General features: G+C 40.7%; 1 protein-coding gene across 1 annotated transcript in view; it reads right to left on the bottom strand.

Moving 5' to 3' along the window:
* The window catches only part of LOC119910509 (sodium/hydrogen exchanger 9-like), a 57,276-nt gene extending 39,565 nt beyond the window's left edge, over nt 1-17,711 (bottom strand). Inside the window, exons 1-8 of the mRNA XM_038729163.1 lie at nt 17,510-17,711; nt 16,495-16,694; nt 13,090-13,167; nt 12,798-12,874; nt 10,129-10,244; nt 4,431-4,536; nt 1,979-2,117; nt 873-978 (exon numbers count right to left, since the gene is read on the bottom strand). Coding sequence (XP_038585091.1) covers nt 873-978; nt 1,979-2,117; nt 4,431-4,536; nt 10,129-10,244; nt 12,798-12,874; nt 13,090-13,167; nt 16,495-16,694; nt 17,510-17,660 — 973 coding nt within the window. The 5' untranslated portion in view covers nt 17,661-17,711. The remainder of the gene's footprint in view (nt 1-872; nt 979-1,978; nt 2,118-4,430; nt 4,537-10,128; nt 10,245-12,797; nt 12,875-13,089; nt 13,168-16,494; nt 16,695-17,509) is intronic.
* Between the last annotated feature and the right edge of the window lie 612 nt (nt 17,712-18,323).

The raw sequence follows: 18,323 nt of genomic DNA, 5'->3' as shown, positions 1-18,323 counted from the left end.
AACAACGCTAATGCGTGCATATGTACATTCATATTTCAGAATAACATTACCGGTCGACGAAGTAATAGATGAGGAAAATTCCAGGCAGCTGAGCCAAGCTACCTAAGATTTCAGATACTATGAATCAGTAAGAGAAAACAAAAAACAATGAAATAAAGAGGCAACCTCCCCTTCATGAATAGTAACACAGGTCACGTGTTATTCATTTTTACATGAGACCTGAGCTCTTCTTGACTTTCCAGGAAACCTACACATACAGCAAGAATGCTATTATCCTATTATGGCTTGCTGTTATCTGTGGTACCGTCTCCAAACTAAAGGTACGGACATGCACAAACAGAGGAAGGTGGACACCATTTTAAAATGAGTTATGGGGGGTGAGCCCAGAATGGGATTGGCACCTGCAGTTCCCTGTAGACTGGAGATGGCTTAACACTTTCTCATCTGTACACTACTGACTCGCTACAATGCCAAGGACACTCAGGTAAGATATGTGTGTGTATGTAAGGGAAGGCCATCTTCCGATACTGGTGTGGGTTAAATGACAAGAACGTTTTATCCGTTTTTGAGCAGGGAATTGCACAGGCAGTCATGTCCAGACAACAGCGAATGTGCACACATCACTTCCAGTTTTGTAGAGTGCCAATGGCCGCAGAGACGCCTTGAAGCAGCAGAGCTTGCGAGTCAAACAGCTGTTCGTGCCACTGATATTGTGGAGCAGCGAGTGACTCAGTGCATGCAGCTGAGCAGTGACCCCTGAGGGGGAAAGGGCAGCAGTTCACTAACAGGATTTGTATTCTGTTTGACCTCTTTGCTACCCAGGGCTCCGACATGGCCACACACACACAATATACAAGTCCTATAGCGCTCACCTGAAAGTCCACTGGCTTCAGCTGAGAGGAAGCTGCTCCAGGACAGCAGGAAGAAGACTGATGTTTCCAGCAGTGGATTCTCACACAGCCGAGTGAATTTGGTGAGGTGGAAAGATAGTTAAAGATATACAAGAAGACACTGATATAGTATTTAACACTTTGCATCAGGCTAATACACAGTTGGAACTGCAACTGCAATTAAAATGTGTGACTGTTGTGGCAGGCTACATGCACTCTCCAGTGCGACAGTATGCAAGCAGAAAAAGAGTGCAGTATCTGCAAACAAAAAACAATTGCAGAAGGTGCTCCCTAAGTCCGAGGATTTTCCAGCAGTCCACATCCCTCTCCTGCTTTTTCGCTGTCCCATATCCCCTCTGGCAAAGTTTCCCTGTAAACTGTACAGAAAGTTTTTACACAGTGTACTTATAAAGAACGACACAGGTAGGGAGTTCTGTATTTGTGATAATCACACAGAAAGTGAGGATGAGTGGGGTTAAGCACTGTAAATATTACTATTTTAGGACTGATAATTATTTACAGTATGCTACTCTATTTCCCTAAACCCTCAAATGCCCTGTTGGCTTACAATAATGAAAATTTCCCAAATCTTCACTTGCTGTAATTACAGGTCGAGAGTAATTAAAAGATAACTGAACAACTGTACGTCAAAGTGAATCTTGTGTTTGAAGAGACAGCACAAAAGAGCAAGCTGTTGCTATGGTTAGCATCAGCAAAATCTAATAATGCTCACTTTGTGATTTGCTTCGCACCCAGAGATTAGTCACTGTAAATAAGAGCTGAGCTGTGCCACAAACCTCTCACGACACACCCTCATTTTTCATCCTAAAGATCAGAGAGAAATGCTGGACAACAGCGCAAGTCGAAACTTCATCGAAGGCTATTGGCTTGATTGACGACCTCTCTGCAACCATGTTGCATGAGCACTTGAGACGTGCCTGCGTTGCTTTCGTTGATAAAGGTGATCCAGCAGGGGTTTGTTAGAGAGGCAATTACCAAGTTGAGGATGTGGATAGATTGCAGGGGATACAGAGGTGATAATTGAGTTCCGGGTGCAGAGGCAGAGATGGGAGGGGATGAAAGGATATGAGGGCTGTGATGACTGTGAATATGAAACCCACGAGGAAGGAACCGCAAAGCACTCCAAGAAAATAACCAACAGAGAGGAGGAAGGTGGGGGCGTCGAAGGTGTGTCTGGCACCCATCTGGCTATAGGTGGTGATGGCACTGGAAGACAAATTGAAACAACATACTGAAAAAAGGGCACACACCTGACAAAAAAGGCAAACTGTTAGGGAACGAAAAGAGGCCAATAGCACAATTACGACAAAAGTAAATATGAATTTTACTGATGCTGAAACATTAAAGCAACAGCATGGTTTATGGCTCTGAAACAAGTGCAGTCATCAGAAATATGGCCCACTAGGTTCTTGGTGTAAACCAGTCTGGAGCTGTGAGCATAAATTCACATGCTTATTATGCTGAGCTAAGCCTTTAAGTGTAATTTACTGGAGTCATTCCTAGGAATACAAGCCCTCCTTTAGAAGTGAAATCCTTCCCTGAAAAACAATCCATTCTGAATTATTTGCCCCGGACAAATCCCAGAGTGGGAAACAGAGGAAATACTATTGTTGTTCACAAAGACAGCAGGATCATGCTATTCAAACCCTATAAATATTTACTTTGAGGGGGGAGGGGAGAGACATCCACATGGAAGTCGTTGAGTGCAAAACGGGCCTCAAAGGGAGAGGGAGGGAGCAATTGGAAGAGGGAGAGAGAAAGAGAGGGGGCCTGAGGTGAAGCAAGCAGAGACAGGCACCCATGCGAGTCGCTGATGGAGCTGGCTGCCTGTGTGGAATGACAGCACTTCTTCTCCCACCCCACCCAACAACCATGTACTCCCCTAAGACTTTAACTGTTTTAAATTAATGTCAAACCAGCGAGTCAGCAAAAACAATGTGAAAGTGGTGGTTGTTGTTTTTACTTCCTACATTTAATGGGACAGACCTTCTGCAAGCCAGGGAAACTCCCAGAAACTTATTTTATTCTCCAGCTACCATGAAAATGGAAGGCATTAGATCCTTACAGTGTCAAAAAAATATGTCTGAACCCATAATGTATCTGCACTTTTCATGCTGTCAGGTTGAAATGAGCAAGCACACACCTGAACATGCCTTAATTTCCATAGCAAGAGGAGAAGAATCAATTAAGCTGTCTCTAATGAGCTCAGAAAGCTGAAAAAGGTCAAATCCATTACCCTCTATGTGAAAGTAAAAACTCCAGTTGTGTTAGCACATTAAATTTGGCCACTAGCAACTCAGTCAGTGTGACCCTCTTGGGACTGTCTCTTCAGGCATCTCGGGTTGTTAACTACCAGTCAAAAATCTCAAGATGTCAACATTGGTCCTAGATTGAATGGTGATTGGGTCAGGGCTGCTGGAGCAGGACGTTTAGTGCCTGTGAGAGGGCACATCAGCGTAAGGTTGAGCTGCTCAGGGAGCTTGTTAAAATTCCAGTGCCAGGACCCCGCGTGGCTCACTAATAAGGGCCCGCTTTGTGTGTAGAGCCAGGGCGACCGGCAGGCTAGCGAGCCAGTCAAGTGACAGGAGGTGGCATGAAGGCTGGTCACGCCACTCCAGGAACAAATGCAGCACTATCTGACTGTTTGAGCGGGAAGACGTGCAGGCTCCTTCTTCAGCACTTCACTGTACACAGAGACAGCAGAGCCATGGCGCGAACAAAATCTGCACACGCGCCTCCTTTTCTCTCCATCTGCCTGCTTGTCTGGGCCAATTTATGCGGTCGGAGAAAGAGATGTCAGAGTGTGCAAGTACTGTACATGTGATGTGTCAGTCTGTGTGAATGCAAAATGCAAATATGGACACATAACATATCCATGTCATCTCCCTTCCACCTCCATTTTTTCATCTGCCTGTCGGGTCATGAGTGTGGACCTGTGAGTTCTCTCCATCTCTCTGCTCCTCATCTTGCCATCTGTTAGCACGTCTACTTGAACGGCTTTTTTAACTAGAAATGTGTAAATAGAGCAGACAATGACTGCAATGTGTGTGAAATGGACAGACATGCATATTTCAGTGCAATGCTAGAGAAAGGGGAAAAGTAGAAGGAATGAATGAAGCAGCTGAAATGCACTGAGAAGGCATGACTTCATCAAGGCTACCTTACTGAGCTTCCGAGGAGTTTATGCCGAATTTTGTGCTGAATTTGACAGTTAGCCGAGTTTGTTAGCCGAAAGTGTGTCTCTACTCTGGCAGTGAGTCTCTCCACTGAGTACCTTAATGAGATGCTGACAGTGCCAGGGGCAACTCGCTTACGCAGTCCACTGCATAGCATCTGAGGCACTCATGCGGTTTTACCAATCACACCCTTTCCTTAAAGCTGGCAGCATCTATTCAGCCTTCCCTCCCACACACATCCACCCCCATAATGCCAACTGGAAAAACTGTGCTCCTACAATATTAAACCTAGAAATATATTACATTCTGAGGGCAGAAACAAATCCAAAAGCGATGTACTTACTGTGTCATGACGACGGCCACAGCGTCGTTCAGGACACTCTCGCCAAAGAGCAGGGCGTGCAGATCCAGGTCTACACGCAGGTCTGACAACAGGCCAAGTACTGAAACTAAAAAAACAACAACAAAATAACAAGAGTTATTGCTATGTAAGACTGCAGGAAACACAATACCTCCTCTGTTAATCACACAAGAAAGTGCTGAGGAGTGCTCACCTCTGCTATTACAAACAAGAGAAACCAGGGGAATTAATGTTTCAGTGTAACAATGAAAGCTGACAGCAAATGTCAGCACAGTGACACCACTGGAAAGGGGATTTTGACACTTGGAGCCAGCAGGAGTAAGTAAACCAAGCAAAGACTTGTTCAGCCCGAGTTGAAGAAAACACACATGTTTTGAAAAAGACAATATTTATGTCTGCAAAGGAAACAGAATAGAACAGAAAAAAAATGTTACAAGAATCATTATCCTTTTTCAATGATTATTACTCTTACAGTAAAAATGGTGATTAATTAAACATTTAACTGATTAAAATGTTTTTTGTAAATAGTGTGATTGATGTGAAATGAACAGCAAGAATCACAATTCAATTGAAAAATATGCCTAAATGCACATTTTTAAGTAAAAAGGTTTTTGAGTGTGTGATTTTATTTTATTTTATAGTATTCCTTTCATAGTTTCCTGTGTCTGCAAATCATAGTCATACCACCTGTTGTCATAACTGTCACGCCCAGCTCCTGCAGATAGGTCATGTATTCAGTTTTGCCTGATACCACTTCCTGTTGCACTTCAGTGACTTATCTTGTGTCTAGTTTCAGGTCTTCGTCTGCCTCCCCTCCTGTGTGATTGCCAGTCCCCGCCCTAATGTGCTCCCCCTGTGTCTCGTTGTCTCCCATGCCCCAGTGTATATAAACCCTTGTTTCCTTTGTGCCTGTGCCAGTTCGTCTTGATCCTTTGTGTCAGCGTTCCAGCTATTTCCTTGTGTTTTGACCTTAGCATCGGTTTTGACTTCGATTTCTGCCCTGCGATTCTGTACCTCTGCCTACTAGTTTTTGAACCTTGTTCAATAAACTGCCTTTTGCGAACCACTTGGAGTCGTGCCTTGTGAGTCCATTACATCAGTGTGAGCCTTGATAATAACATGGCAATCTGTGAGTTGCTGGCAGCAGTACCACGACCAGATATCTCAAATCATCCAACTAAAGTAAATGACTGAATTACGTGATATAATTTGGATATTTTTGGGTCTTGGTAGTTACAGACTGTTACAATTTCCTTATTGTTAGCGCTGCAGGTGTATGAATAGACGTGGGCATGCGTTTATTAGCTTGGGGCTTTGCTTCAGTTTTCAATATAGAGAGTTCATGACTAGGATTCTGAGAATCTTGAGAGGATGCTGGTGGGAAAAGGGGGAGATTTCATCCAAAAGGACCTAATTGCAATCAAATGTGGGGAGAACGACAGGCAGAGAGCTCTATGCTTTAAATAATGTAAGATTCACTCACTTTTTTGACGCCACACACAAGAACAAAGGGTGGGTTTACTGATCACTGAGAGAAAAAAAATCCTGAAAGTTTAAAGCAAAATGTGCCAAGATGCCAAAGGAGAATCATTTCCCACAATTTTAAAATATTACATTTCTAATGGTTACAAATGAACGTTGAAGTTCTGGGTAAATTAAACCCTTAATTTCGCACTTCTGTGTCTGATGCTCCTTTCTTGCTCTTTTCCTCATAACATTTAATTTGCCTTCACTGTTTGATTAATAATAAGGCTCATAGCACAAACAGTGGCAGAAACTAAGTTTGAATTAAGTAATCAATTAAAAGGTATACATATGCAGTATATCTAATGCATACTATTTCTTCATCTTAATTAAAAAAGCACTTTCTCAGCCTTGAAAATCATATTTTTAGAATACAGACAACTTGTTAATCACTTATTCATACAGCTGAATCTCTTAATGCAGTGCATCTGCTGAGAGGAATATGAGCTGGACTCCACGGTGAGTTCACCAACAGTAAACATCAAGAGGAAGATGCTGAGCATATGAATAGCGTGTGCACAGGCAACATGCTTGGCACCATCACACAACTAAGTGTTGACACTGATTGACAAGGAAAATACTGACATTGACAAGGTGGTGACATGCCTGAAAAGGAGAGCACTTATCTGATCTCCTTCTGCAAGATATCAGCTGTAGCATTGTTGACTTTATGTTTACTGATACCGCAGATTAGATTACGATTACACCGGATTGGATTTCAAGCCTAACCTTAACCCTAACCTTGACCTTATTCTAACCCCAATCCAAAAACAAAGTCTTAACCCTGAAACAGCTCTTTAAACACACACAAACACACACTATAAGGATAGAGGCATGGACAGGAAAACAGAAACTCAGAGTGTTGCCATTCTGAAGGCCAGACAACATCATATTCAAAACAGCTCCCACTAGATTAACATTCCACCTGTTGAGACCAAGATGCAAAAAGACTACTATAAATATGTTCCGGGAAAAGTTGTGATATGAATAATGATTTAACTCTAATAGCGGCACTTGGCCCAGTAGTGAACACCAGGCCAGTGAGGGCATTGCAGCCAGTATATGACCAGACTGACAATAAGAGCAGTGGCAAGAGAGCAGCCTCCGGACTTGTTTTGACAGATCTGACTCTTTGGTCTTTGACAGTTTTAAAGCTCTTGCTGGTTTGGGGAAAATCCTCTATCTGGAGAGGTGAGGCAGGCCCTGGAGTCAGGATTGTTCCATCTCCCTGCTCCCATAATGCCTGGCTGATGACAGAATGTCGTGCACCAGTCACAGTTGGAGTTGTAAAAAACAAAAAATGAAATGAAATAAAAAATATAGCCCCCCCCCCACACACGCGCACGCGAGGGTTCGCTGTGTTGCCATGGCAACCCCGTCCTACAGCTGTCAAGTGTTCATCAGTTTCCACAGCAACAGCATAAGGTGGAGAGAGTAGACAATTATTTCAGACATAATAAGGGTCGAATGGAAGCCTTATTAGGTCAAATTACCCTGCTGCAGAGGTTTAGCAGAGGCAAAGCTCATGGCCATGCCAGGCAGACATTACGGGATTTGCTCGCTGATTCGACCAAATTAGGCAGATATAATACTGAAAGTGATACATTAAGAAAGAGATAACGGTCAACAGGGAATTAACTATAATCTTCCACAGCTCCGACTTTAAAAGTGCTTTTTTTTGTGCCATAGACAAGTGCACAAACAGGGATCACAACACTGCCACAGGAAAAGCCTTCCTCACAGTTTGAAAGCAAGTAAACCAGCACTTATATATATATATATAATATTTCACCGGTTTTGTTTACTCTGAATCTCACAGTAGTTCCTTGGTATGTCAGGACAAGGTCTCTTTAAAATATCCATTAATTCTAGCAACTTTGTATAAGCTATAAGCTAAAAAAAACTAAATAAATCTGCCTTTTATTTTTTATTTTTTACTTGTTGCTTAAACAGCAACAAGTGAAATGTTAAAATATTGCTAATTAGGGTGAATGTGCTTAGTAAATACTAATTGTGGCCTGTGTTTTCATTATTGCCTAAACATTCTGTTACCACTGCTCTGCCGCAACACTAAATTAGTTCTGTGTATAATATTGTAATATTGCTGGTAAGTTGAGTCATGTGGATTTCAACATTCACTTTAAATCTTGGTAGACACTGCATTTCCCTGACATCTGATGTAGACAGATGTAAACAAGTCATTTCCAACTCTGGCATCATTTCCAGCTCAGACATACAAAGAGAAATATGTATGTGCAGTAGTCCACCTCAAGAGAATCCTGAAAAAGAAAACACTAAATAAATACAAACTCAACAGCAGCAGCCTTACCACTCAAGTTAAGCGAGGGTTTGACCAACCTTTTGAAACCACCCTTGAGGCTAGAGGATGTAGCGCAGCAGGCGTTCCATCTGTGACCTGAACCATGTGTTGTCTGAGTACAAGTTTCATGGCTACAGAGCTTTGGGGGCTTATATAAAAATAAATAAATAAATCAATAGATGCACACTGAAAGGAACAAATAAGAACCTACTAGGGACATTTGTGCCTCATAAGAATAACATATTGTCAAATAAATATCAATAGAGACATATAAAGACAAATACTTAAATAGTCTTCTCCTAAAAAAGCCCTTAAATACTCTCCAAAGCAACATATATATATATATATGTATGTGTGTGTGTGTGTGTGTGTGTGTGTGTATGTATATATACATATATACACACTTTGGTGTATTCATTGCCAAACTACTACTGTTGCTTGCTATTTGCTGCTCTCAGAGGAAACTTTCATTCAGTCATTATAGCTGCAATGACAAACTAGTCAATCAAATATATCTGTTATATTCCAGGTCCAGTGCAAGAAAAGTGGCAAATAAATTGTGCTTCCATTTCCCTCAAAGCTTGTGATGACTTTCACAGTGTCAAGATTTCCATCATTTCAGTTAGTGACATAGTTGCAATTGCACACATTTGTTCAGTGACACAATCAGTGAGCTGTCACACTAGGGTTATGAAGTGGACAAAGAGTCGCTGTGCCTGTGTGTATTGTATGTGTGTGAAAGTAAGTCTGTTGCCTGTTTCTAAAGTGTTTGGCCCCCATGAATGCAAATGTACAAGGGCTGAGAAATGGACAGGGAAATTTTAATGGCTCCCTTTCAGAAAATCAGACAGCCGGCGCTATATTTGGACAGGGCGAGATGGAGACAGCCTAGGGGTCTTGGCGTTTGGACCATCGATGCATTACAGTGTGATTGTAATCAAAGTGACAGGGGCGCTGGGGTCGGCTGGGATGAGCACTGCGTGGTATGGGGAAATAACGCCAGTCAGAGTGACAGCTGCGCCATAATCTACAGCTCCTCTTTGACACTCACCCAGATCAACCACTTATTGGTGTACATAATTCATTGCCAAATGAGGACATTAACGTTGCCACTGTAGCGGTGTCGCAGGATGCCTTGTGACATCCCACTTGACTGTTGAAGAACACAGATGATATTGCGAATTCAAAGCAGTTACAGCTACTGAGAGGGCATTGTGACTTTGTTCCTGCATATAGGCTCGGCTATCAATCTCTTTTATCCGTCACTGTGCAAAGCTATGCAGACGAAGAAAAGGATGGCTATACATAAAGCAAGAACAGAATGTTTCACTGAGGAAGAGATAAATATTATTATTAAAAGGGTCGACATATTATAGATGTCCAAGTGGTTTAACATTACAATATTAAATCTTATACTATTTTGTGGCTAGCCTCCACCTCACATACATTTACACCTGACAGTATCAGTATGTGTGCAATAGGAAAAGAGCTCCAGAGAGCTGTGAAAGAACAGCAAGAGCCAGGTTTGACCTTTTTAAACATGTTTTCTAATAGTTAACTCCGCAGTACCACACCAAAACCCATAAACTGTAGGAATGACAAATCGACAGTTCGTTGAACAGTCTTAACACATTATGTGTCTTTGATATTTTTTTGAATTGACTTCTTTTTCTTTAACTCATTTGTATGTGTATGTACTTAAGGCAGATTTCTGCAATGTGTCTATTACATATTCACTGTGAACAAGTGCCAAACAGGTTTATATCTGTATTTTTTTTTTTTTTTAAATCTATGTTGCCACTAGAAGAGTGTGAGTTCCTTTATAAGGCCAGCTACCTGGATCAGTGGCTGATATAATGGCACCAAACAGAAGGCAATCAGTAAGGTAGAAGTCTCCATCTGCTGCTCGTCCCAACAGCACCATCAGTCTGGTGAAGCTGTAGACGCAGGCCCTGGAATTGAGGACAGACAGACATAAGGACAGACAGTGAGGTCATCATGGAGCTCCAGACATAGCAGGCCTATCAGTCATCCCTCTAACCACAGCAGGGCTTCCCCCAGAGAAGTCTGGGTAATGGGGCCAGACGCTACCAGCAATTGACCCGTTTCCAGGCAGCGGCTGCTTACCACAGGTGCACAAACAAAGCTGTGACTACACTGGGTAGCAAGTGTGTGTGGATCTACATGGCTCTCCCTCGCAATTCAACCTGCATAATACACCTGCACACGTGACAAACATTCTTGTTAGAAAGCTTATCTCAGCGCTGATTCATCTTCAACCCTGGCATCCTTTTATTTTAAGAATTCATAAGAGTTTGTGAAGGGCATTGCGATAAAACAGAAGCAGTCATTTTATCAGCTCTGGGTCCTGGAGCTCTAAAAATCTAACTGTCCCAGAATGCACCACTGTATGCTTTCCCTAAAATACTGTACACTCTGAGCAAAAACTTGCTACCATGTAAATTCAGCATCCAACGCTGCAGTTCAGCTCCTGACTGGTAACGAATGTGTGTTAAGTACTAATCCTGTTACTGTGAAGGATTCCATAATAATTACTTTGCCAGCGTGTCCTCTGGGGAACCTTTCTGCCCATTGGCATACCTCAGTTACCATAGTGACAGCACATGACCTGTCCCTAACACCGGGATTTAAAGTATGGCCCTCAGGTCGAGCAACTAAGCTGTCTTACTCTTGTATCTTAAGGGAGTTATGGTAATGAGGTTCGGTGTGTGGGGGAGATACAGAGACAGAGATAGAGAGAAAGTGGATGGTCTTTGTCATTTGAGTCAGAAAGGTCCTCTTACTCCCATGACACTCTCTCTTCCCCACAGGATATGGCTGACTAATAAGCAACATGATTGGTTAGGCCTGGTGCTTTCGCATCAAAGAATGTGCACGTGACCCAACATGTCAAACCCTTCCTTGCGTCCTGGGGAAGGACTAATAAATGGAACAAAGAGAAGCAAGGAAAGAAAACATATTTTAACACTAGGTTTCAGCAAGTTAGAGAAGCCCATTAGTTCCAGATGTAATATCTAGAGGGCATGAGCCTTTTCCATGTAAATTTTTGGTGACATTGTCAGAAATGTGTAAATTAAATTACATGTTTATTACTGAGATCATAGTTAAAGGTGCCAATGTACTGGATTACATTACAATGAGAGGTGTTTCTAATGTTTCGTCTTCCCCATTTACATACAGGAGGGGGGTGAGAATCTTAGAAACACATCTCAATAAAATGCAGTCTAACACAAACCATCAAAACTGTTTTAATGAAAGCCTCATCTCTGCAAAACATCAGAAAGAAGAAAAATCTAATGAAAATATAGTAATTTGATTGGTTTTCATAAATCAAGTACTGCTCATTTTTTCTTAGTAGTGTTGCAGAGTTACAACAGGACCTGGAGTTACAAGGTTTTCACACAGTCACTGTGTGTAGCAAATGAGTGCACCAGTAACAACTGGTTTGCAAAGACCTCAATTTCCTACAAAATCTGAGAGTGCCATCTAGCTTTGTGAGGACAGAATAGCAACATTTTAGCAGCTGTGTCCATGTCACATAGTACAGTATACACTACTGCTAAGCACGTTCTGATTATTTAGTGTGTTTACGCCATAGACTGAATAAAAGAGTAATTAAGTTAATTCTGCTGTTGATGTATACTGTTCTGCTCATTGCAGACATTTGCACAGGTGTGATTATTAACCTTAATGATGGCTCCATCTCATGTATCTCAGCTCCAGGGCCTTGCTACTGTGCACGCTGGCTCGCTGTCAGAACTTACTGGGGCACTTGAACAGAACAGTAATTAATGTTATTAGTTACACCTGTGCTTTTCCCGGTCATGACAAAAAGGCCCATTGTCCCACAATGCAAAGCACCAAGCAAACAGAGAAGCTACTCACAGCTTGAGTCAATTGCAGATGTGATGACACAGCTTCTGAAAAGGTCTTCATTAAGTCTGTGCAAAAACTCTTTGCTTCTTAGTAAAAAAGTAAATCAAACTGATTTTATTCATATTTAGTATGTACTATATACTGATAATCTGCAGTTAGGAACTGGAACATAGCATTTGAATTAACAAATGGCAGAATGAACTATTTCATTTGGCTGAAAATTAGCAACATAATAAATGAGAATGAGCAATTATAATTCATCATCAATATTTCTTAATTTCAGTCAATGAACGCCTGTGTCCATCTTTATAAAGGCTGAACAGGCTATTAACAGTCAGTACAGCAATGGAAATATATTCAGGACTTTATTGTTTTATCCCTGACAAAATCTGATATGTTGTATTTTATAAATAAATTAGAATGATGTCAACGAATCAAAACAAAACAAAAGCTTATGCTATTATCAGTAAATTGTGTTCTGCATGGTAGAGCTATATGATAAGCCAATGTTTTCAGGACATCTGACATCCAGTTATTCAGTACCTCAGTTATTTATATTGATGTTTTGATGTGTTCATTTGTTTGAATGAGCAAAAAAAAATGCTTACCCTATGGTCATACAGCTGATTATGGTACCCAAAAAAGCAAAGGTCAGAACGGATCCAAGATTCTTAATGAATCGTTTCTGGGACAGAAATTAAAATGAACACCAATTAGTAAGACCAAACAAATAAACAAACAGGTCAACAATATGCAACACATTTACTTAAATTTCAGCAGCACACACAATAACACAGTGTTTAGTTTTTTGGGTTTTTTTGTTTTTTAATCTGATGGAGCACAGTCCTTTGATGATGTCTTTTCCTCCCAACTTGGAGGCATGTCAGACAGCAGTCTCACCTGATTAAGGGTGTAAGCTCCATGGAAGATGATGGGTGGCAGGAACAGATTGAAAAGGACCTCGGGATCAAGAGTCTCCTGTAAAAGACAGAGCTGTTGTGTTGGTGACTGACAGGGCTCCGTGGGGAGTGAGAGGACTCCGTTTACTGAATGTGACTGACTGACAGACAGATACTACACACACATCTTTTGCTTCAGCAGCTTTGTTTTGGCAGACATGTCTTTTTTCTCTTTGAATCCCAATGTCTCCAGGTACCTCAATTGTATCTGTCTTCTGTGTATGTATAAAATATTGCTTTTTAATATGAAAAATGAGAAAGGGTGACACTTTTTGATTATTCCCACCTTTGAACGTTGGAGTTGTGAGCATTATAGGTACTAGCCAACTGACATTTATCAATGCGCAGAGTTAACTTCCAAAAAGTAGGCTCCCACGTAAATAGTATATTTACTGTGTACTGCACTAGTATTCTGTCAATGTGCCCTGACTTCCACAACTGATTAAAGTTGAGCACAATACAAAGTGAGAAGTCTAACTGCTTGTGTCAGACTTCACCATGGAGGCCCCCCTGCATTCATTAGAATGGGAATAAGCATGTACCATTAGCATCGCCACACGTGTTCAGGCAACAGATGAATTAACATTAAACAAAATCCAAGCTGCTAATCATCACCACCTGCATTATCTTCAACACAAACAGTAACCAGAGTTTTCACATACCGCGCACGTTCTCTGTCTGTTTCTCATCCTAGCCAGTGTGATGAAATACACACTGCTTAGAAAGGTAGCCTTTCATGTCCTTCATCCCTGAATCTTTTTTATGTGTATTGTGGGTACATTCTAAGGATCAAACGGCAGTGATATTCAATTCAGATCAAAATAATTCTACTTTTTCCTCTTATTCCTACATCCCCCAAGGTCTCATTACATTGCTAAAAAATTTAATTCCAATTCAATTAAACTTCAGTCCAAAACGCAAGACGTGATGATGATGCTTGCTGAAATAGGGCTGCGGCCACAGACCTTTGAGAATGGCCTAGATTTTGCTTTAAAAAAAACAAACAAAGGTTGAAGCAGCCTGACTAGCACTGAATATATGGACGGATGAAAATAGGCCTTCCTCTGTAAATGTCCTATTTCAAGGACACATTGCATTTTGGTGAACATTTATACTTGTTTGTGTGGATTTGTGTAAGATTGCATTTTTTTAATTATCATTTCCAATGCTGGAAAGCCCCCTATAGAGTTTGGAGGGCCACCATGCTTTCTCGGTAATTCATACTTGAAATGGCTGCTAGAGCTACAAATTGCTCCTATCTTTCTGCAGCTATCACCCGGCTCAATATAAATTACTTTTTGCGGATGCAATTACCCACGCAGCACAAAGTACTGTATATGTATTTTTTCATCTGAGCAGGCTTTGCATGACAAATACAAAACTGCACAACAGAGACTATTACATACTCTGTAATCAATGAATTATGCATATGTTGGGGGTTTTATTCTAAGGGGCAACTGCGCCACAGTGTGGAGGATGGAGGTGTATTGCATACACTAATTGCCTCTTCAGCTGAGCAGCACTAAATTTAAATCAGACCACAAAGTTTAATGCCTTACTCCCCAGTGTAACATAATGGAGAAAGTAATGCAATGAAATCCTTATCTCTCCCTGCTAGGTCCCCATATGTATCAGGCCTAATGGTGTGAAGGCTACACAGAATGGTCTGACCGATGTAATGGCCTTTGTGGTAGCCTCTGCTGGTTTGCTAATGAGACCCCAGCAGTCAAAGGGGGCAAAGAGTCCAAGCCATTAGTGAAGAGTTACACTTGGCCTGGATGATTTACAAGGTTCATGGTTCGCTTACTCCCTTTGTCGCGGGCTGAAATATCACCCTGAGATTAAGAAATACATTTCCAAATATGCTCATACCACATCATCTCATGCTTGTTGGCCATCGTGAGGCTGAATCCCTGGCTCATTGGTTGGTTCCTTTGATATGACAAATCTCTCTCATAGCAATATGAAAGCAACCCAGAAAGCAGTAATAATACTAATGAGACACTACCAGAGGCCCATCTCGTGGCTTAGGCTCTTATACTTAGCAGTGATATTAGAGTCGCTGACAATTTTTTAAATAAATAATTATAATATTGCTGTGAGTAGTTTGCAGCTCTTAATGTCCAGTTCTAATATTATTTCTGTTGTGCCTCAGGGACATAAAACATTACAAATATACTTTGATAAACTGTTTAAGAATCCTTGTATGTAGAATTCAACTGAGACCTTCAAAAAAATGATTATTTTATTAAGTGATAATAACTATCTAAAATCGTTTGCTGAGAATGCATTTCTGACTGGATGTTTATTATATTACAAATATAGTATATGTATATTAGAAAAGGTTATCAGTGCAATCTTCACATCAACATACCGTAACATAAATTAGCAAAAAGGTTCAATTCAATGCTAAAGAAAAAACATGATATTTGATATCTCTTAATAGAAAAAAGAAAAGGAAAAAAAAAGACCAAACCTCTGTTTGAGTTAGCGGGGTCCACAAAAGCGAGAGATAAGTGCTAATTCAACTCCATCAGCATCAAATCATTAGCAGCAGTGCACCTCTACTACACTAACAAAACCTCATTGATATACAGTACGCACAGCATTTTGTGGTCTGTAATACTGTTTCATAGTTCCCTCCACTTCATAGCAGGTGGTAGATATTTTCATCCATTACTGCGTTCTGTGTCACAGAGAGGAAATACATTGGGTTTTCTGATTGTATTCACGCAGTGTATGTTTGCAGTTTTTGGCAGGAACATTTGTTGTTGTTTTTTTGTTGACTGATCAGACCCACTGTATTTCTTTATCTACTCTACTAGGTTTCTGGTTTCTGTGTTTAGCTGTCTTCCAATTTCCCCTTGTCTGCACAGCACATCTGAAAATGTAATGTCCCCTATCTGCCCCTTAATAGATCCTTAATATAGGTTAAATTGCTCTCTTGCACTCCTTCACTTTGTACCACAACTCTCCTGCTTCCCTAATAACAAACAGACCCTGCAAGTAATTCAGAGAAAACCAATAACAAAGCACTATTAGAGGAGCCTGTTGATGTAAATATCCAGCATTCGCAGGGGGAAAAAATATAGATGTGATTAAAGGAAAGGCACTGCAGACAAATATGTTATTTTAGACAAAATAAAACTACACCGGAGGAAAAGAAAACATCCAGTATGGTGCCGTTTGTTTTCACATGTTAAAGCAAATGTTTTATTTGGACAGATTGTATCACTTTTCACTAGGGCCTATGTTGTGTCACATCCTGGAGCCCCTATCCACATTAAAGATTCCCTTTTGTAATGTGTTTGAAGTACAGATTAAGTTAAATTGCTTAAATAGTTACCATATGAGGTGGTGAGGCTGGTCGGCATCGCTGGTTGCCTTTCCCAACATGTCTAAAACAGTGAAAGTGTGAAGTGACGTTGACCATCAAGAGGTGAGCGGTGCTGTTATGACCACCACAACTGCACACAGCCTCCATGTTATCCATATGATCTCCCCAATCAAATGAGAAGCATCTCACCATTAACCCCACCAGCATACCTGCAGAAGAGCACAAAAAGAAAAGAAAAGGCTACTGTTATTAAACCCGTGCCAATCCTCTAAAGTCTTCCATTTAGGAAGAAATATTCCAGAAGTAAATAAATCATTACACAGCTACTACAATGCACACCAACTACATTACTTATTATCACAGTCCTATACAAGATTAAAAAACAAATAACCCACAATAAGGACACACATGTACCACATAAAGGAAAATATTTTATGTTGGTGTAGTGATGAAACACTGTTGAAACTGCAAACTTCTAAATATTGCATGAATCAAATATAGTGCCGGTTGGTGAGCCCTTAATATTTTATGGAATCTGGAGCTACCTGGCAATTTATGTACGAATTTGTTGTATAGCCAAATTAAAAGGCTGAGTCCAATGTCATTTATCACCACAAAGCCAAACAACCACCCACACATATACAAGTCAAACATATAGGCTACCATACTTTAAAAATGATATTTATATTATATATATCGATTTGTTTTACCCTAGCTATTAACAATGATCTGAGCTAACTTACATCCGGTTGATAGTTGTTGTCTTGTTAATTCTGCACTGCCTACATAAAGATAAATCAGTTGTAAGTCTGCTCTGTCAATGAAAATGGTGAGTAAAGCTAATTTAGATGCTGTGGCCCTCCACTAAATTCCTACTAGGCCTAAAATTCGACAAATTGTGACCAACATTGATTTTATTTCATTAAAAATTTGATTTCTTATTTCATGCAAGTTCAGGAAGTGATACTGAAAAACGGCTTCCGTACTCTATACTCTAAATAGGGCATCAGCTAAGGCTACTTACCATAAAACACTGCACCTCCAGTTTCATTTATAAGTCTATATTTAAACTTTTTTAACTTCCACACACTGAGAATGGTTGTAAGTGCCAAGCCATTTGCAGCGAGTACCAATAATACTGCACTGTCTTGTCGGTGCTTCATGGTGCCTGTCATCCTCAAAGCACTGGGTCAAACTTTTCGGAAACAACTGCTGAACTTGTGATTCAATTCAGCAGCAGCAACATCCGCATCAGCAGCAGTCGAGAGCACGTGCTACCTTTAATGTCACACGTAAATCCCTGCTTCCTCTCAAACAAGGAGAGGAAAAGCCCTGCAGGTTTTGCGCCATTTTTTCGAAAACTACTAAATTGATTATTGTCTTAAAGATATTTGGTGAAGATACTTTTATTTTATGAATCAAGAGATACGAAGTTGTTTTTGCTACAGTGCTAATGTGTATTAGTAAAAGTAAAATGCAAGAGCAGTGAAACATGCGTAGAATAACAACTGGACAAGGTATAATCACCATAGTCTTGGAAAGCCAAATTAGCTAAAATAGCTTGTTAGACGTGTAAAAAAGATAGAGCACATTTACCGACTGTCACGCCTCATGACGTTATGTCTTTGCGATGATTTTAAACAAGTTTGGTATTTCCCAAGTTACTTGGACGCAGCGCTCATTGGGTGTCAGCCTGTTATCTTCCAGCAGAGGGCGGTAAATACAAACGAATGCACGCGGAGCTCCGAGGAGCCCACCGTGAGAGGGCGGGACATTGAATCTCCACTCACTCACTGTCCCTTAGCTCTAAGTGAATCAGTCATGGGCCTTTATTAGTA

Source organism: Micropterus salmoides, unplaced genomic scaffold (assembly GCF_014851395.1).
Source record: "Micropterus salmoides isolate LMB-PRFRI ecotype aquatic unplaced genomic scaffold, ASM1485139v1 Ms_hic_scaffold_1, whole genome shotgun sequence".
Lineage (NCBI taxonomy): Eukaryota > Metazoa > Chordata > Actinopteri > Centrarchiformes > Centrarchidae > Micropterus > Micropterus salmoides.
The sequence above is the reverse complement of the archived record's forward strand: the minus strand, read 5'-3'. Positions and strand labels throughout refer to the sequence as shown.